The sequence below is a fragment of the Podarcis melisellensis genome, assembly GCF_964234715.1.
Source record: "Podarcis melisellensis genome assembly, chromosome: 13".
NCBI lineage: Eukaryota > Metazoa > Chordata > Lepidosauria > Squamata > Lacertidae > Podarcis > Podarcis melisellensis.
This window is the reverse complement of record NC_138545.1, coordinates 55,578,102-55,598,867: the sequence shown is the minus strand read 5'-3', so window position 1 is coordinate 55,598,867 and position 20,766 is coordinate 55,578,102. Positions and strand designations below refer to the sequence as shown.

Genomic DNA, 20,766 nt, shown 5'->3' with positions numbered 1-20,766 from the left:
ATTGGTTCAAAATTGGGAAAGGAGTACGACAAGGCTGTATATTGTCTCCATGCTTATTTAACTTATATGCAGAATTCATCATGCGAAAGGCTGGGCTGGATGAATCCCTAGCTGGAATTAAGATTGCTGGAAGAAATATCAACAACCTCAGATATGCAGATGACACAACCTTGATGGCAGAAAGTGAGGAGGAATTAAATAATCTTTTAATGAGGGTGAAAGAGGAGAGCACAAAATATGGTCTGAAGCTCAATGTAATGGTTATATGGGGTTGCTCGTGCGTAAGTTGCCGCCACTCCTGGCTAGGTAGCCTGGTTAAACCTTTCCTGGCTGTTCAGTCGCTAGCAGAATCCGTCAGTGGGCGTTTCTTGAACTTCTTCCAGCAAAGACGTTCTTTGACGCCAAGTCTGCGCCTACTTTCCCTGCGCGGAAGTCTTCTGCGCAGGGTGGGTGTGGGTAGCGGAGGACCTGTGTTCTCCCCGCTGGTCTCCAGCGAAGAGTCCTGGAGCCCTCTCTCCGATTCCCCCATCCACCCCCCTTTATCCCTGGTGTTACGCTGATTTCCTTCCCCAGTTGCTGAGTCCCCTCTCTCCCTGCTTGGCCCTTCTCCGGCATCGCTTGGGAGCCCTGCCTCCACTTCTGGCTCCGATGTCAGTTCCCTGACACTCAACATAAAAAAAAAACGAAGATCATGGCCACTGGTCCCATCACCCTCTGGCAAATAGAAGGGGAAGAAATGGAGGCAGTGAGAGATTTTACTTTCTTGGGCTCCATGATCACTGTAGATGGTGACAGCAGCCACAAAATTAAAAGACGCCTGCTTCTTGGGAGAAAAGCAATGACAAACCTAGACAGCATCTTAAAAAGCAGAGACATCACCTTGCCAACAAAGGTCTGTATACTTAAAGCTATGGTTTTCCCAGTAGTGATGTATGGAAGTGAGAGCTGGATCATAAAGAAGGCTGATCGCCGAAGAATTGATGCTTTTGAATTATGGTGCTGGAGGAGACTCTTGAGAGTCCTATGGACTGCAAAAAGATCAAACCTATCCATTCTGAAGGAAATCAGCCCTGAGTGCTCACTGGAAGGACAGATCATGAAGCTGAGGCTCCAGGACTTTGGCCACCTCATGAGAAGAGAAGACTCCCTGGAATAGACCTTGATGTTGGGAAAGATGGAGGGCACAAGGAGAAGGGGACGACAGAGGACGAGATGGTTGGATAGTGTTCTCGAAGCTTCCAGCATGAGTTTGACCAAACTGCGGGAGGAAGTGGAAGACAGGAGTGCCTGGCATGCTCTGGTCCATGGGGTCACGAAGAGTCGGACATGACTAAAGGACTAAACAACAACAACAGTCTGGAAATGAGGAGACTGAGAGGATAGCCATCTTCAACTATCTAAAGGGCTGTCACATGGAAGAGGATGCAAGCTTGTTTTTGCCTGCTCTGGAGAGTAGGACTCAAACCAATGGCTTCCAGTTAGAAGAAAGGCGATTCTGACTAAACATCAGGAAGAACTTTCTGGCACTGTTTGACAGTGGAACGGTCTCTCGTGGAAGGTGGTTCCTTCCAATTCTACAATTCTATAATTCTGTGATGCATGTCACCTCTTACTTGCCTTTCATCAGAACATAAAAGCCTCCAATCCTGTAACCTTTCCTTCTATGGGTGACACTCCGTCCCCTTGATCACATGGGTTGCCCTTTTCTGAACCTTTACTAAATCATTCTTGACATGAGGCCAGCAGGATTATACACAGGACTCCAAGTCTGGTTGCATCCCAGATTTGTAGAGACATCACAATATAGGCAGTTTTATTTTCAATCCCTTTCCTAATAATTCCTAGCATGGGATTCACCTTTCTCATAACTGCAGGAGGCAGTGGAAGACAGAAGTGCCTGGCGTGCTCTAGTCCATGGGGTCACGAAGAGTCGGACACGACTAGACGACTAAACAACAACAAAACACCTGTAAAATTAGCAAAAATGTATAGAACTGCTTCAAATGTTTGCTGGAAATGTAAGGAGAAAGAACACACGTTCTACCTAATTATTATTATTATTATTATTATTATTATTATTATTATTATTATTTATTATTTGTAACCCGCCCATCTGGCTGGGTTTCCCCAGCCACTCTGGGCGGCTTCCAACAAAGATTAAAAATACACTAAAATGTCACATATTAAAAACTTCCCTGAACAGGGCTGCCTTCAGATGTCTTCTGAATGTCAGTTAGATGTTTATCGCTTTGACATCTGATGGTAGGGCGTTCCACAGGGCGGAACCTGCGCCTCCATGGACAGCTGCGAGTCCAAAATGACTCCCAGGCTGTGTACCTGGTCCTGGCACAGTTACCCCATTCAGGACCAGGGAATCCTCCACACCTGCCTGCCTCCTGTCCCCCAAAAACAGTACTTCTGTCTTGTCAGGATTCAACCTCAATCTGTTAGCCACCATCCATCCTCCAACCGCCTCCAGACACTCACACAGGACCTTCACCGCCTTCACTGGTTCTGATTTAAAAGAGAGGTAGAGGTCCACCATATGTGGTGGACGTGCAGGATAACAAAAGCATTCTGGGAAATGGTTTACAAAGAGTTGAAAAAAATGTTTAAAATAACATTTCTGGGGGGAAGCAGAGGCTTTTTTGCTAGCTATTCTAGGTACAGAGATTCTGAAGGAGCAGAAACAACTATTCATGTATGCAATGACAGCAGCGTGGATACTACTGGCCCAGAGATGAAATGAAGATAAAGTTCCAGCCAGAGATGAATGGCTGATGAAGATGATGGACTACACCAAAATGGCAAAACTGACTGGGAAAATCAGAAATGAGGAAGAAAAGAATTTTAAGAAGGAATGGGAAAAAAATATAATGTATTTAAGAGAATACTGTAAACAACTAAAAATCCTTTGGCAGGACTGAAGTAATGCATGTAATGTACGAAAAACTATGGAAAAACGGATTACTATTCTTTTTTAAAAATAGAGAAAATAAGCAGGGGGGGGATTGTTAATGGTAACCGTGGAAGGACAGAGGGAAGTCAAAGGATTCAGGGAATCCTAAATGATGATGTGGATTTGTTTGAATTTAAATTTGTTATGTAAAACTTAATAAAAATATTTTTTAAAAAGAGTCCCCTAGGTTATATTTGCTGCTGTGTTCTTTTTCTGTGTTATGAAATTGTTTTTGCACTGTTTGGTTTTGAGGAATGAATGAAGTTGTGGCAGAGTTCAAATGCAGAGGATATCTGAAATTGCTGAACTGCTGATGTTGAGTTTTTACCTGTTTTTACCTGTTGTCTGCTGATCTGCCCTGCTCTCCTGTGACTACACCATCAGCCTATTATTTGTACATGTTGTTGTTGTTGTTGTTGTTTTTAGTGCTTTTTCTGGGGGTACACAGGGGTACGCATACCCCTAAACATTTTATGGATCTCTGTACTTTTTTCCATCTACTGTATTTATTTCCCCCCGATTTGAACTGTAAAATGATGATTTTCTTGAGTCAAAATGAGAGTACCCCTAAACATTTTTTTTAAAAAAAGCACTGACTGTTGTTCCTCCTTGTGCCCCTTGCCCTCTGCTTTGGGTAACATCTTTCCCAACAGCATTCTGGAGGACTCAAACAAACTTGCCAGAACCTCTTGACATTTTCATGGGTTCTGTCCAGTGGTGGGATTGGGATGCTTTTTTCTAATGGGCCAATCTCTGCTTTCTTTTGCCCCTATGAACCAAGAACAGAATCCTGTTCCCACAATCTCTTTCACAAGACATGGGGAACATGCTATGTCTTCTTCCAGCTCTTGCTGGGCTGCAATTCCTTTCCTCACTGACCATTGTACATGCTGCCTGGAGCTGCCTGGAGTTGAGAGTCCAACAACATCTAGAGTTTGCCTCTCTCTGCTTTGGGAGGGGTAGGGGGATTGCAGTTGCTGTTTCTCGTCAATGACATTTGTTGAGAAATTCCAAGCAGTTATTTTTGCTACCAGATATTATACAATGCCTGGTGGCCTTCTGCTGGCTCTCTAATGATCACTCTTTTGTGTTATTCCCCCCTTCCCTTGGCAACAGTTATATTAGGATGACGTGTTTGGGGGCACTAGAAGGGTAGGTCAGCCAGGCTTGGCTGCAGCTAACTAGTCTGACACAGGCACTGTCAAGTATGAAGATCTGTTTTCTTTTGAAGAAGAAGCCAACACACAGACCCTCCAGTCAATCCAAAGCTGTGAGGATCAGCAGAAACAATGTTCCTGCAGAAACATGCCTTTGACCCAAACATGGCAGGAGGGTCTCCTCTCTGGGAGAGAGGGAGAATAACAGTTCAGTTCATATTTGCAAACTTCCATCATTCACACTTCCCAAAATGGAACACTTTCTTCCTTCCTTCCTTCCTTCCTTCCTTCCTTCCTTCCTTCCTTCCTTCCTTCAACCAACTTGACCGCCCACTTGCTGCTGCTCATTTGCCACCCATGACCTTCCAGCAGCCCCACTAAGGATGGACATAGCCAGGATTTATGTTGGGGAGCAGGATATCCTCTTCCCTCCTCATCTCTTTTTCCTTTTGTGCTATGTATTTTAGATTGCAAGGAAGCAGGCCAGGAGGGTGTAGTTCTACGAGCTGTGTGCCAAGGACATTCAACAGGTCAAGTTTCCTAATCACTACTTCTCAGGGGGGAATGTCTCAGTCTTTTTTCATTCCCATGAGGCTGGAGAAGGAGAATTTCTTGTGGGTGGATTGGGACGCACCTTCTTCCTTTTGGATAGAGGCTAGCCTGGGCATGAGAGCCTGGTGGTGCTAAAGAGCAGCAGTGAATGCCCCCCTCCTCTGACCCACACAAGACTACTGAGTAGCTCTTTGGGCTGAGGGCTGCAAAAACAGCCCCTCCACCTCCCTCAACTGTGGGCCACCCGCTCGGCCCCCCAACTGACAAGAAAGAGGCCTGGTACCCTCCACGGCAAGGGGTCCATCCGTCACAGCTCATTTCCTTCTCAGTTCTAATCTGGAGACTTGGCTGCTGCGGCTCAGACCATGAAATGGAAAATTATTGGAGGGAAGAAAATACATTTCACATGAAGGAGAAGATTTAAAACCACACTCAAAACTATAAACAAAGGAGATGGATAAAAATAGTCCTTGGCTGGGACATAGGCACCATGGTAGGAGCACCACGGGTGAGTTTTACACAACAAAGGTGGGGTGGTAGGCAAAGAGTCCAGAGACTCTCATCCTGCTTCTCACAAAGGCCATCACAAGCTGTGATGGCCTGGGATTCAGACTCGGAAGCTGAACCTGAGGAACCCCAACCTGCACAGGATTCCCCGCCTCCAGAAGCAGCTGAGCCAGGGCTGGGGCTTGAGCCTGAAGGGTCCTCACTTGTGCTGGATCCTCAGGTGCAGGCACCAGCTGAGTCTGCCCTGGCTTCTGAGGTGATGGAGGACCCATTGCCTGCAGGTGCTCCACTCTCAGCCCCGTCAGAGGAAGCTGAGGTTGCCTCTGGGTCCGGTAACCCAGGCAGCCCCAGTCCCAGGTTGTGGGAGCAACGTTGTTGGTAGCCAGTTCCTGCCTGCACCCTGTCCTGCCAGATCTCCTGACCTCGCCCGACTCCCTGCTTTGGACCCAGCTTCAACTTTGACGGACGGCCTCAATACTGCACCCTCAACCTCGGACTGGACTTCGACCATGCCTCAGGACCAGCACACAAGCAAGGCATGAAGGCAATTGTCTCTTCTGCTGTCTCTGAACCTGGAGTTTCTATTTGCCCATCACTATTAACAGCTGTTGACTCCAACATTTTTCAGATGAAAATATGGACATTCTGTTTTGCATTGGTGTCCCCACCTGACACCCTAGATACGTGCTCTGCCCATGGACTACAAGAAAAGGGTGGGGCTGGCTGAGCTGCCCCAATAGGCCTCACGTCTAAGCAAACACACAGGGTTCAAACTGTAAGCTCCACCAAGTTCAAATACAAGTGTGCGCAATCTGAAATCTTATGCACATGCTGTCCCATTCAAGTCAGTAAGTGCACACAAAGGGATCTGCAACCTTTTTAAACTGTTACAAGTAGGAATTTAAATTAAGGTTACCAGATTTTTTTCAATGAAATAAATAAATAGATACTACATGTTCAGGATGTTGATGCTGCAGCAATGGCGGTGGCAGAGGGGCGGCTGCTGCCTTGACCTCAACAGCCACATTTCCCCTTCCTCTGAGGCTTCTGTCTCTTTTCTCCGTGAGCCTGGGCAGCCCCTGAGTTGTTGGTTCTTCGATGGTGGTGGAGGTGGTGGGGAAGTGGTGTGCATGGAAGGCAGAGAAGGAGAGCCGAGAGTAGTTGCGGTGGCGAGGCAAGGGTAGCATAATGCCTCCCTTCCCATTGGAGCAGCCCCAATCCCATTCCTACTTGCGTGCAAGCAGGAGGGGGTGGGGATCCCTCAGCTGGGAAGGGAGGCTTCCCATTGCCTAACTGAGAGATTCCTGCCCCCTCCTGCTTGCACGCAAGTTCTGATAGGCATCGTGAAGCCTCCCTTCACAGCTTAGTTGCTGGGGTCGGGGAAGGTGGAGGCAGCCCGGAAGCTGCATCTTAGAGCCCCTGCACCACCATCATATGGGGATTTCTGAGCAGCTCCTGAAGCCAGCCAGAGCCAGCTGCTCCGGGCTGCTGAGACTGCCACTGCTGCATTTTCCAGGGATATTAGATGAAATCTGGGGACATTCCAGGGATGGAATTTGCCCGGGAACTTATTTGCAAATGCAGGGACTGTCCCCAGGAAATGGGGAAACGGGGACATCTGGTAACCCTAATTTAAATCCCAAAGGCTAGTTCTGACCTGCTGAATTTCTGCCTGCCATAATTTGTTAAAGGAACACTAATTCTGCCAGGACTGGGGCAGAGGTGCCAGTCTATTTGCTCAAGGTTACCTTGGCATATAAATACATGATCATGCCACACATACATGTTAGAAGGGGATTAACATGGGCAACATGCTTACAATGCCTGCCTCCTATCAAATGAACTCAGCTGAACAACACACATACAAACTCCCAAGTCTGTTGTAGTACCCTCACACTCACAACACCAGTCCAATGGAGTTTATGCAACAGTCAGTCTTTTAAAGACACCAAAAGACTTAGAATCATAGAAGGCTCATCTAGTCCAACCATGGGTGAAGCCAGGATTTTTGTTGGAGGGGGCAGGCCTTTTGTTGGGGAGGGCAGAACCTCCGGATGACAGCTCTCATACCTTGTATGTCTGGCCATCCTGTCCCCTCGCAGTCTCCTCTTTGCAGCCTCAACATCCCTGACCCCATCAACTAGACCTTGGATCATCTTGGCTGCCCTCCTCTGCACACCTTCCAGCTTGTCAATATCCGGTCTTAAACTGTGGCACCCAGAACTGGACATCCCAGGTGGGATCTGACCAAGTCAGAACAAGCAAAGCCCAACCCAAATGCCTGGCCAAGGCTGGTTGCTTTGGGTTCCCCGCTTCCCTCAGGGGAAGCCCAAGCCAGTGCCTCAGCCTTGAGACCTGGAACAGACGCAGGACCTCAGACCGAGCCTAGCTAAGTTGAGGTGCCACTTCTGGTGGGCTCAGCCATGGCTTAATTTCTAGCCAAGAGAGGTGCCATGGCCTCCCATTCTTCCTGGAAGGCTCCAAATCCCACCTAAATTGGGGGGGGGGGACTTTTATTCAGGCAAATGGGAAGTGTAATGGTCCAAGGCAGAACCATAGCCGTTTGCCACTTTGTTTTTCAAAATTAACCTCCAAGGGAGAAGCAGTTCATCTCTTCTATCCAAACGGTTCATTAGAAGAACTGTGACTTTAAGAACACCTGCCTGAGCTTGTTGTTTTCCTCCTCCCTCCCAATCTCTTTTTCCTCGTGGGTTGTGTATTTTAGATTGTGGAGCTAAGGGCAAAACTGTCTACTAGTTTTTGTAAGCTGCTTCGCCGCAGGGGTGTGTGTAGCTGAATAGCGAGACAGAAATGTTTTAGAATGATAGATGAAGGGGGAAGGCACACCCGGGCACAGCCGGGGAAACTTGGAAGCGGGGGGGGGGGGCTTTTACATACAAACCTGAAAAGCAGCTGCCTGGTCTCCCCAGTTCCTCCTCATTGGCATTCAAGATGCATCCGCTAGTCTGTCTGGGAGCAGAAAATAGCAAATTTTCTTGGAACATCATTCATCACAGCCAGTGACATGCCAGGGGGCTTCAGCTTAAATAGCCACCCAAGGTGCCTCTTGGACAGGCTGTGGCTGTGCCAGGAAAGAGGCAGAGGGGAACTTGGCCTCTCCTTCGCTGGTTTGGAGGCTGCAGGACTACAGAGCAGGGAGGGGCTCAATGGGGGATCACCAGACTGAGGAAGTGCTTTCATTGGGCAAGTAATATTTGCATGGGGTGCAGATGGAACCCTGGTTAACTCTGCTATCAGCACATGACTGGGGTGGCATGGTGGTTGTGGGTTAAACAGCCCTCCATGGTAAATAGCAGAGGCAGAAGACTTTCAACAGTGCACACCTTCGACAGCAATAGAGATTGATCAGAAAATGATAGCTGATGATGAATGCTGGGTCTGGTCAGGTATTGCAATCCTGAGCCATTTAAGGCTTTATATGTCAAGACCAGTACTTTGAATGGGGTCCAGAAACTAAGTGGCAGCCAGTGCAGTTGGGCCAGGATTGATGTTATATACTCAAACCATCTGCAAAGGTGGCTTGAGCATATAACATGTCGCAGTAATCTAACCTATGGGGATGTGGAGAGATGGGAAGTGACCCTAAGAGACCCCTCCAAAAGGGTTGAAAGTGGAGGGACAGGAAAAAAATGAAAAAATATCTGGGAAAATCTGGACATGTGGCAATCCATGTCAACAGTGTCAACAACTTTGGGCAAAACTAAAAAAAACAACTAAAAAAACAACAACTTTTCTGTCCTGATTTTCACTCTTTGAAATATGGCAACTCTAGTGGCTGCCAGCTGCCCACAGGTGAGCAGCAGTTCACAGCAGTTCACATGCGATTTGGAGGGGGTGGTTAGGAGGGCAAGCGGTGGCATGATTCTGTGGGATGCGGAAGGGCAAGTGGCAGTGTGATTGGGGAGAGGGCAAGCATCAGTTTCTCTGTCTCTCATCCCCTCTCTCTCTTATCTAAGCTCCCCCCAAGTACAGGCTGCCATGTACTTCACCAGCGAGGGGAATCTGGGGTGAGGGAATAGGGGGTTATCAGGCATGAAGCTCTCCTTGCTCACTTCCCTCATATCTTCACTCTATGCCTCTTGTTTCCTCCCTCTACCTTTGTTTTTGTCTTTGTCTTCTCTCTCACACACAGGAAGACATTAGACACCTAATCTAGCCATGCACACAACCCTCCCCCTAAAAAAAAGGGGGGGAGGCTTTGTTTGGAAGGGAAAATTTGTAATCTTTCTGTGATCTATATATTGGTTGAACTCCAAGGCATCTATCGTTTTCCTCTGTCCTTTTATCCTTCCCAAAACCCTGTGAAGTAGGTTCATCTAAGAGTGAGTGGCCCTTAAGTAAAATACCATGGCTGAGTAAGTCTCCCTGCTTGCTGCTGGACTGCAGCTCTTCCTGCATCAAAGGGGATTGGACTCATGGGTGTAGCGGGGGGGGGGGCAAGGACAAAGAACTTTCTGACAGCAAAAACCATTTGGCAGTCTAATGGACGCCCTAGGAAGGTGGTGGACTCTCCTTCACTGGAAGTATTTAAACAGAAGTCAAGGATGCCGTAGCTTTGATTCCTGCATGGCAGAGAGCTGGACTAGATGACCCTCAGAGAGCCCCTCCGATGCTACAATTCCATGATTCTAGGAGTATCATGAGTAGAACAGAAAAGACCAAGAACTGTGTTCGAATGGCAAAGCTTTATTCAGGCGATTCCATGGTGATGACAGCAGTAGCAAGAACAGTTACTCACACACATGAGCGTGCAGAAGAGGCGGCCCCAGCTGGTGGGGGGGGGTAGATGACCAGGTCAGGGCCCTTGCTGGCTCTCTCAGAGCACTCTCACCCCCCCCAGTCTGGAGGCAGCAGCAAAGGGGAGTGGGAGGCTTAGCTGGCAGGATGGAAGGCCCCCCTCTGATGCCACTGCATGTCCCGGATTCGCCGCACCGATTGGATCTGGGGCTGCTGAGCACCAAACTCAGCGCTGTCCTTATAGTCCCCCTTCTCAAAGAGGTATTGGTAGCCTCGGTAGCCAGGATACTGGTATCCCACCCATCTGCAAAAGGGAAGTGGAGTCAGCGCAGCACACAGTGGGAGTCCCCTCCCAGCTATTCATCCCAGGGGATGGGATCTGGCTAGTGGACAGGGCTTTCTGCTCTGTTTTGCTTGCAGTCTGTAACACATTTGTTATATTTAGAACTGAACATTAAGAAAAGTTTGGAAGCAGATTTACAGCATCTCATTTATTTCCAAAAGCAAAAAAGGCCTTTCTATATGCTTCCACCATCCAGGGGGGATGATCATGGATCTGCCACTGCCTGCCACTTTGACTGAGCCACATCTACACCATGCATTTAAAGAGCTATGGTGCCACTTTAAGAAGCAATGACTTCCTGCAAACAATTCTGGGAGCTGTGGTCTGTTAAGGGTGCTGAGCATTGCTAGAATACCCCTGTGCTTCTCACAGAGCCACAATTCCCATAATTCCCTGGGAAGAGGGACTGATTGTCAAACCATTCAGAGAACAGGGTGCCCTTAATAGACTTCAGCTCCCAGAATTCTTTGCGGGAAGCCTCAACTTTTTAAAGCAGCATTCTAGTGCTTCAAATGTTTGGTGTGAATGTGGCCTGAGTGTAACACGTGAACCCAAGGAACTCAATGAAGAAATGAATTTGCACGATCCTATCAAGGAGAAATAGGGCCCCTGACCCCCATGCAAATGGCCCTAGATTCAACCCACCCCAGGCAGGGCTGGGAAAGACCCCACCTGAACCCCCAACCTGGTGCCTTCCAGGTGTTTTGAACAACAACTCCCACCCTGGCCAATGGTCAGAGCTAATGAGAGTTGTCATTCAAAAGACCTGAAGGGCACCAGGTTGGGGAATATTATTGTAGACAGTCCTAAGCAGCACTCTGGCTCAGACTCTGGGCACTTCCTATAAGACATAGACTGGACCCTAACGAAGCCCAGCCTCTTCATCTACCGCACACCTGCGCCTCCATCTTTAGCACCTTTTTTGCACTGTCCTTATGGAGGGTCACAGAAGAGCATCTGTCTTGCAAGCAGAAGGTTCAATCTCCTCTGGCATCGGGAGGACTGGGTAAGAGAGCCGCTGCCAGTCAGTAGAGGCAATACTGAGCTAAATAGACCAATGGACTGATACCTATGTTTCTAGGCGCATGCCAGTGGTGTCCTGCAAAAAGCCCAGTGGCCTTCAGTTGAGTCCAGGAACACCTCAGAGGCTTTTGTGCCACTCCACCCAGGAATCTTTAGGAAATGAGCTCTCTCAGCCAACCAAGCGTGACCAAGCTGCCTGGCAGAGGACTTACGTGCCACTCTGGACGCGCACAGAGGACACCTTCTCCTGGTAGCCATGGGCATGGAAACTGGGCACGTCATCATCGATGATCTCTATCTTCTTTCCAGTGAAGCTGGGGTTCTCATAGAGGACGATCTTGTGCTCCTGGCTGTCCTAGGAGGAAGCCGCACCAGGCCAAAGTTAGAGGCAGCCACACAAGGGAAGGGGGAAGGGTGACAGAGCAAAGGAAGAAGGAGGCCATGGGGGGGAAGCCACGTGCAAACCCTGGCTCACTGGGTAGGAGCAGAAGCATGCCAGCTCCACTCCTCTGGGCTCAAACCCTTGGATTAGCTTTACATCGTAGGATCCTTGTAAGGAATAAGGGGTGGCTGGGAGAATTATGCAGACCACCTCAGCACGCTACAGCCCAGTTAAAACAATCTCACAGGCTACCAATCTGATTCCAGGCACACTTCAAAGTGCTGCTTGTAACTTACAAAGTCCTATATGATTGGGCCCAGGCTACCTGAAAGCTCACATCTCCCCATGCAAACCTGCCCAGGTGTTAAGATCTTTGGGTGAGATCTTTGAGTGAGATCTTGGTCCCAACAGCATCAGAAACACAGCTGGTGGTGACCCAAGAATGAGTCTTTTCTACAGCTGTTCCCAGAATATGAGATTCCCTCCCAAGAGAGGCTAGACTGGCTCCCTCTTTGTCATCCTTCTGCTGGCAGGTTGAGACCTTCCTGTTTGGACAGGTCTTTGGAAACTAAGGTGCAGACAGTGCTGCTGTCGGGGCAAACTGCATTCTAATTGCTGGTGTTCTAATGTATTTTAACTATTGGTTTTTAACTAGCTTGTTGGGATTACTTTGCATTTCATAATGGTGTTTTTAAATGTTGGACGCCTCCTTGAATCCCAGCTTGGGAAAAAGGGAGGGTATAAATGCTGTAATATGCAGTTATTGACACACACCTGTGTGCATAAAAGGGTTAACCCTGAGCCCAAGTTATCAGAGTGGGTGTTGCTTAGCAGGCTCCCCTCCCCCCCCCCAGTGTCTTTCTCTTCCTCCTATATAGCTTTGACTCTGGGCTCTGCAAATGCTGCCATTGAGCTGAACCTCTCCAAAAGGGAGATTTTATAGCCTGCAATGATCCTTTAAAGAAAATTATTTTATTTTAAAGTCTTTTAGAGCCTCTTCTTTGTATGACCGCCAGCAGATGGAGACTTTATTGCTGCAACTTTTGGAAACTCTGTGAGCAAAACATTCACTTATTTGCAAAGCCAAGCATCTGTGATTTTATTCTGTATTTTTGTACAGAACATTTGTTTAAAAGTGGATAAGGGTAGATGTAATATCTAACCAAGTTGTAATGTACTTGGTAGCTATTGCCATTGTGCCTACCAGAGAGTAGCGTCTCCTTGGAGGCTTCCGGCAAGGGCTGCCCACTCCTTGCTGATCGGAACATTTCTGGGGCAGCAGGGACTTCTCTGCTGCAGCCACTTCAGCTCTTGGTTTTTGAAGGGACTTCAATGCCATGTACTTCATGCAATTTTATTGTTAATAACAATATATTAAAATACCCACAGCTTTTTTTCAACCGGAACTCAGTCCCTCTCAGGTAGGCACCATTGCCATTATAAGAGAAAAAGGGAGGTGTCCGTGGCGAGTTCTGGCTCTTTTTCTAGAAAAATAGCACTGAAAATACCATGCATGAATTTTAATGCATTGCATTTTTAATCATTGAAAGCCACCCAAACAGTAACACACCACGGGTGGGCCCTCCTCACAAGTATATGGTTGCTGGTGGTAGGGAGAAATCTCTCTCATAAAACTAGGCTATTGTGTGTTCCAGAATATTACATCTCCCCCTGCCCACAAAACCCCTCTTTCCTCCAAGTGGTTCCTGTGAAAGCATGACTTGTGTCACCGATTCAGAGTTTTGCTTTGCAGATAAAGCCATGACCCACCTTCCAACTGGAATAACAAACCACAAAGGGCACATGAAGGTCATCATTTGCACCCTTCTTTCCTTCCTCTCTTTTGTTTTTGCTGCTGAAGCTGCCATCTGTTCTATGTCTGTCCAGCCCCATCATATTTCGAGCAGGGATGGGGAATTTGATGTTGCTGGGCACACATCCCTAGGAGAGCATTACAGGGGGGTGGACTGAGTGACTCTTGGGATCCCAGCTCAATGATTCCATCTGCCCACTCCAAAATCTTCTAAGATCAGCTGGAGACCCTTGTGACTCCACCAGGCATGAAGCCAAACCTGCCCATTCTTGTATCCAGCCCAGGACATTCACTACATGAGTGCTGCCTGCCACCAGCCAGAATGTCCCCCTCCCCTCCCCACCTCCTCACCACTTTGATGGGCCTCAAGGCAGAGATGCTGTCGCTCCTCCGGCTGTTGGTCCACGAGTCCCAGCGGGGATATTCTCCTTTCTCAAAGACAAATTGCTCCCCTTTGCAGTTCACCTGCTCATAGCCAACCCATCTGGAAAAGCACAGAGATACCCCCCACCCCCCACAAAAATCTCCATCAGCTGGAGCAGAACTAACTTTTTCTTGGCAGTACAGTGGTATCTCGGGTTACAGATGCTTCAGGTTACAGATGCTTCAGGTTACAGACTCCGCTAACCCAGAAATAGTACCTCGGGTTAAGAACTTTGCTTCAGGATGAGAACAGAAATTGTGCAGCGGCAGCACAGTGGCAGTGGGAGGCTCCATTAGCTAAAATGGTACCTCAGGTTAAGAACAGTTTCAGGTTAAGAATGGACCTCCAGAACAAATTTAATTCTTAACCCGAGGTACCACTGTACAGATAAATTATCTGTCCTCACTTCAGATTTAGAAGAAAATCTCTGGTGTATGCCTCTGGTGTAGAGGAGGGGAACTACTCCAACATTTTAATTCAATTATTTATTTACTTCTGCTATTTGCAACCTATTCTTCACCTAACAGGAAATAAACAGCCTTAAACCCAGAATAACCCCAAACTTGCTCAAATGATCCATACATTCATAAACCCAAACCCAAAACCTCACCCTAACAAAAATTGCTGAAATAAAATTAAAATGAAAGTTGGAGCTGAAGGAATCTCATTCCTCCAAATACATCATTCCCTCTCCCACAAAGGGCTAAGAATGTCATATTTGCTCATCATTGAAATGACAGTCATGTTGGAGCATGATTCACCTCAGAGGCTATCTGAGATCATTATCTGAAGAGGCAGGAGGTTCTCCTCATTTTGCCCTTTGAAGGACAAACAAGACACTTGCATGAAATTGTGCAGTGTCAAAAACGAAGCTCCTTCTAGCTGTGTGACCCAACCCCACCTTGGCACAGAAGCTTGCCCTTGCATCTTTCCTGACCCCTGTTCGCACAGGGGGAGACTTACGGGCCTGAATGCACCAGGATGGAGCCCACTTTCTCTAGCCCAACCTCCTTCAAATTGGGACAAGCCGCATTCAGCTCATGGCAGCGACCCTGGAAATTCTCCTGCTCGAAGACGACAATCTGGAACCCGAGAAAGAGAGACAGATAGACACCTGGTACCCTACTCAGGGTGCCTACCCAGAGCCTTTTGATGCTGGGTGGCTGGTGAAAGCTGCAATCCAAACATCTGGAGGGGAAGCTGCCTTCAAATAGGCAGAGAAGGCAGGAACAGAGGAGGACAGATTGGTGCAGTCATCATGGTGTGGCTAGCCGAACGTACAGATGGAGAGAACAGCTGTGTCTGGGTATGAACATTGGAAGCTCCCTTATATGGCATTGGACTGCTGGTCCAGCTAGCTCAGGACCAATGGCAGAGCGTATGCTACTGCTGCCCGGGGCAGGCGCCCAAAGTGGCAGGGGGTGGGGCACAGAGGGAGCAGCTGCTTGCAATTAGTCTGATTGGACTGATTTGAAGGGCACGTGCCTGGCAGCCCTGTGCGCCTTTGTGACTGTCGGATTGCAGCCTCGCAATGCAGCATGGGGGATGCAATCACATGCTGAGGCCAGCAGAGGAGAGGAGCGGAGAGGCCTCCATCACGTCTCCTGCTGTCCACTGTTTCTGTCCCGGGTCACGCCCTGGGGGGAGGTAGTTGCAGCGGCTGTGCCTCGCCCCCGCCTCTTGGCCTGCCAGGGGGCGCCCCTTCGCTGGCCACAAGGGGAATGGGGTGCCACCCCTGACTGGGTGCACCTTCCCTGTGCTCCTGCCTCACCTGGCATGGGGGCACCCAGAACCCCCCAGCCCCCCCCCCCCCGGCTAGGCCACTGCTCAGTACTGTACTGTCTTCACTGACTGCCAGTGGCCCTCCAGGGTTTCAGGGAGGGTCTCTTCAAGCTCTACCTGAAGATTGAAGCTGGGATGTTCTGCATGCAAAGCAGATACTCTACCTCTGAGCTACAAATGTCATGATCTACCCAGTGGCAGAAAGCAGGCGGGGGCAGGGCTGGTGCGTGTCCTGGGGGTGTGGTGCACCACCTGCGGGGGACGTGGCGCCCAGCACAGGCGGGGGGGGGCAGCTGCGATGGCACCCCACCAGGATTGCGCTGCCGGCGGCGGTGCGCTCCCTCCACACTCCTCTTCCTCTGCCAGTGGATCCACCAGGAATTTTGGCTGCATTCAGGTTTCATCAAGTCAGTGAACCTTCGTATAAACTTCCCTCTTTCAGATTTCCCTTTCAGTCCTGGAGCAGAGAGCAAGTGGAGCAGGTCAAGTGAAGGGGTTAGAATACTTACACTTCAAAGGAGGTGGAAATATGTACCGAGGACATGATTTCCAGTGGCACCTTCAGAAAGAGCCTCCTGCTGAGAAGCAGATACTGGGATGGCAGCAGGAGGTGGTGGGTACCTCCTTCATGGACCTCCCTGGACTGTTCACAGGCGGAAACAGGACTTTGCAATGGGACTTTGCAACAGGACTTTACAAGCAATGCTGTAACATTCTTTTGACAGGCCTAACTGTGAGTGACTTCATCCTGCACCAATTTCCTCCCTAGCCTACCTAGTTATCCAGTTTTGGCCCAAGACCTCCATGGATTGTACCATCCACTGAGGTTCCAGCTAAAAGATGGGAATGCTAGTGCCTGGAGGAGGAGCAGGCCAAAGGGAAAGCAAGGGTAGATAATAACATCTACCAGGCTCACTGGGAGAGAGCAAGGGTGTTGGGCCTGGGAGACCAGGGTTCAAATCCATAAAGCTCAGCCATAAAACTCATGGGGCAGCCATGGGGGAGCCATTGTCTCACAGGGCTCTTGTGGGGATTAAGTGAGGAGAGAAAGAACCATGTGAGTCACCTTGAGCTCCTTAGAGAAAAAGGTGGGTTATAAATGCAATAAATAATAGACCCAAGGCCTCCCCTCCTGCCCACCACAACAGTAGAGAGTAAAAAAAGATGACCAGTGAGAACTGAAACACAAACAGGTTTCCAAAAATTGGCCCTTAGATGCCTCAGATCTCTTGAACGTTTTTGCTGCAAAAGACCAAGTAACTTGGCTTTGTTACTGAAACCAGTTCCAGCATTAACAAGCTCATTTCAGGGTTTGTCTTTGTGTGGACACTTCCTGTGACCCTGGCAGGAGGGCTGGGAGGGAGGAGAGGCATTCAGGAACTTTGCAAAGCTTGGGTCCCTGGCAACTTCTGTTGTACTGTCTTATGGCCCAATATGGGGAGGGGAGCAAGGATGGATCCCTGTTCCACCACCTTTCCATTGCCCTGCTCTGTCCACTTTCTGTTTCATTTTGTGTGTGTAAAAAGTTGGCAGGATGCTTTGAAGCATCTTTGAAGCTTGAACAGGCACATGCAATCCTGCTTCCTGTAGGGCTAAAGAGGAACCTCAGTGATGCAAAAGCTGCACAGAGTAGAAGTTTGAGATGTATTCATGAATCCTGCCCTGGTCCTCGCTTATAACCAACTTGCTGCCTTTTACAGACCAACCCCCTGCCCCACAGGTTACACATAGGAGCAATAAATGAGAATTGATGGGGGGGCAGGAGGAACCAACACCACCCACTGTGGCTCTGCTTGGGGCAGGGTCCAGCCAAGTCAAAGACCTCATGAGCTAGTCCAGACCACACTCAAGCTCCCAGAAAATCCTTCCGTGGTTTCTCAGTGCTACTCTGCTTAGAGGCAGAGCATCTGCTTTGAATGCAGAAGGTCCCCAAGTTCAATCTTTGGCTGGGAATGTCCTTCTGCCTGAAACTCTGGAGAGTCCTCCCTACCAGCCCACACTTACAGTTAAGAAGCCCACCTATGTCAAGGATGCCCAAGCCCCCTGCTGGAGCTCCTGTGCTTCCTGCCTTTTTCTGTGTGGTGCTGATGGGGAAGGCGGCCAGGCTTGCTTTTCTCTTTCTGCACAGAAGCCAGCAAGATGGAGATTACCTTTCTCCTAGTCATGGTAGAAATGGTGGGCTAATGATTTTGCATTCTGCTTGCCTTCTGAGCAACTTAACACTTTTATGCACAAAAGTCCACAAAAGCTTGTGCCATGATGCATTCATTAGTCTTTGAGGAGCTATAATACTCTTTGTTGATCTTACACCTCCTTTGTTTACAGGAAAGATCTCCCCTGTTATAAAGGTTCTCATTTTATTGATAAAATGTAAGATTGGACCAAAATCTATTCTTGTCACTGCTTCCTGCTGCCCCGCAAGATTCTGGATCTGCAGTGGAATTTTCCACCCAGTTGAGTTCTTTCCAGGGAGAGCCTCTGCAGGGCTGCAAGCCCTCTGGGCTTCCTGGCCTGCCCCTTACTGACCTTGGAACTGGCTTGCTGCTGTTTTGATGCTTGGTGGTCTGAAGCCATCATGAAAAGTGGTTGAGCTGCTCCCTGGGGAGAGAACCTCACATCAGATTAGAAGGATGAGGGCAAAGTCACCACATTGGAGAAATTGCACAAACACAATGCTAGGTAGGGGCCATCCCAGAGGAAGTTCAGGTCACTCTGCTCCATGAGCACCAGAAACCCGGCAATGCCATTGGCTGGATCCATCTAGTGCAGCATCCTATCCTCACAGTGGCCAAACAGATGGGAATCCTGCAAGGAGAACATGAGCACTAGAGCTCTCTCCCCTCCTGCAATTTCCAGCAACTGGTATTCAGAAGCATTGCTGTCTCCAATGCTGGGTTTACTAGTCCTCGGAGGTAGGTAGCTGGAGCGGCAGAGCTGGCAAGAGACAATCTCCTGACACAGCAGGGACAGAGGATTGATCTGTCAGTTTCAGTTTCTCTCAATTTTTCTTTTGCCCCAATCTGTTCTCCACACCAATCTGCACTTTTTATTTTAAAGAGTCCTCATGAAAATTAGTCATCCTTTTAGTGTGCCATTTCCCTAATTGTCACGTATGCAGCTGTGCCTAACATGTATGTTTTTTGCAAGCTATGCCCCCTGATACTCTCCTCTCCCCCACCCCGATGAAAGATAGATGCATTTTTGTAACATTTTCAAGGATTGGAGAATTGCACCGCAAAACTCAGAGAAGTGCAAATTTTGAAAGATAGTTGCATATTGGTCCAGAAATCACTTGGGGAAGTGCAGTTTAGGCAGAAACTGGCTTGCTCTCCTGTCCCTACTTGGCTCTCTTCATTTGCAATGCAGCCATAAAGCGCCACTGCAACCAGCTCCCTTTCCCATCATATACATTTCTAGATAGGAAACCTAACAGAAAGGCCCCCATTTGCAGGTGGCCACACAAACATTTGCCAGGGTTAAAGAGACTGCTGTGTAAAAGGAAGCTAGAAAATATATACATTTGAAAGGGAGAGGGAATCAGCCAGTTTGCAAAAGAAAAAAGGGGGGTCTATAGGGGGTGGGGACCACACCCTCTGATTGCTGCCAAGGTGCTGGGAAATACCCAAACAGTCCAGACACAGACACATCTAGCCAGGAGGAATTACTCACAACTAAGCACTTAGCATAGGGATGCGGGTGGCGCTGTGGTCTAAACCACTGAGCCTCTTGGGCTTGCCAGTCAGTGGTTCGAATCCCCGCGGCGGGGTGAGCTCCCGTTGCTCGATCCCAGCGGCTTAGTCATGCTGGCCACATGACCCGGGAAAACTGTCTGCGGACAAACGTCAGCTCCTTCAGCCTGTAAAGCGAGATGAGCGCCGCAACCCGAGTCGTCTGCGACTGGACTTAACTGTCCTTTACTTTACTTTTTAAAGCACTTAGCACTGCTTAATGCAGGCTGTGAACCATTCTTGCCTGTCTCAATTCCCTCTTGTCCAAAGGGCATTCCCCTCCCAATTGCTGCTGTCCCTCTTCTGCCTCTCTAAATACGCTTCAGGTTACAGACTCCGCTAACCCAGAAATAGTACCTCAGGTTAAGAATTTTGCTTCAGGATGAGAACAGATATCATGCTCCGGTGGCCCCATTAGCTAAAGTGGTGCTTCAGGTTAAGAACAGTTTCATGTTAAGAACAGACCTCCAGAACGCATTAAGTTCTTAACCCGAGGTACCACTGTACAGATATTCCCTAGGCAATGGAGGCAGCTCTCCTGTTTGGATTTTAAAAGCATAGGTAAGGACAGGTTGGAACAAATATATTGGATGCCTAACTTGAGGTGCCTCAGTGGAAGCTGAGACCGGCTGAGAACTAGAGAGCTGCTTTCTAATTTCTCCTTCTGGGATTTCCTTTACAGGATATTCATACCTGGAATGGAAAGAAGAAGACCCCCCCAAAAAATATAACAACAACCCCCCCCCCAGCTTTAAAACTTTGCGGGGGGGATTTAAAAAAAAAAATAAGATGCTTACCAGTTGCACCAGAGTTTGCTTATGCCACTGGAAGTGCTGCAGCTAAGCACCAGAATTTATAGGCAGCCGGCACATTAATGCACCAGAAGTATTTATCGAGTTCACGAATGTGTGATCAAAATCGAGAATGTTGGATTAAAGGGCAATGAAAACCCAGATCAGCTGACTCGTCACGACCCTTTGTCCTGCTAAAGACCAACAGGCAGAATTATTTCATGAGCTTTTCATTTTGGAGCCACTCTCTTTGTCAGGCCTGTTGGCAAGAAAAGGGAGTTTCTGTCAACCTCAGCAGGATCTTTGCCAAGCCCCCGCTGGCATCCCTTTGGAACAATGTTGCTCCCAGCTCAGTCCAGCCTGGGGATTTTGAGGACGAGAGACTGTCCCTCTTTGATAAACCCAACACACCCATATAGCTCATTTAGGAGGCAAAATAATAGAAATAAAAATGCCAAGGTCAGCAGTTGCAAAGTTGGAGTTTTGTTTGTTTATTTTTTAAGGGAAGATGGGTTTTTCCAGCTGTGCACACATTCTGCCTGCTGCT

General features: G+C 48.5%; 1 protein-coding gene across 1 annotated transcript; it reads right to left on the bottom strand.

Moving 5' to 3' along the window:
• Positions 1–9,862: 9,862 nt before the first annotated feature.
• LOC309354485 (beta-crystallin B2) lies at positions 9,863–20,539 on the bottom strand. The gene is made up of 6 exons (XM_081884638.1): positions 20,226–20,539; positions 18,227–18,298; positions 14,882–15,000; positions 13,846–13,978; positions 11,512–11,654; positions 9,863–10,237 (listed from the first exon to the last, which is right to left on the bottom strand). The coding sequence occupies exons 2-6, from the start codon at positions 18,275–18,277 to the stop codon at positions 10,069–10,071; spliced, it is 615 nt and encodes a 204-aa protein (XP_081740764.1). The 5' UTR covers positions 18,278–18,298; positions 20,226–20,539; the 3' UTR covers positions 9,863–10,068.
• Positions 20,540–20,766: the final 227 nt, after the last annotated feature.

What these genes read in the sequence shown, in the direction of transcription:
- LOC309354485 (XM_081884638.1), bottom strand. Translation starts at nt 18,277, where the DNA reads ATGATGGCTTCAGACCACCAAGCATCAAAACAGCAGCAAGCCAGTTCC. An exon ending in AGCAGCAAGCCAGTTCCAAG is followed by an intron (nt 15,001 to 18,226) that starts GTCAGTAAGGGG and finishes CTCGGGTTCCAG; the next exon opens with ATTGTCGTCTTCGAGCAGGA. An exon ending in GTGCGCGTCCAGAGTGGCAC is followed by an intron (nt 10,238 to 11,511) that starts GTAAGTCCTCTG and finishes TCCCTTTTGCAG; the next exon opens with ATGGGTGGGATACCAGTATC.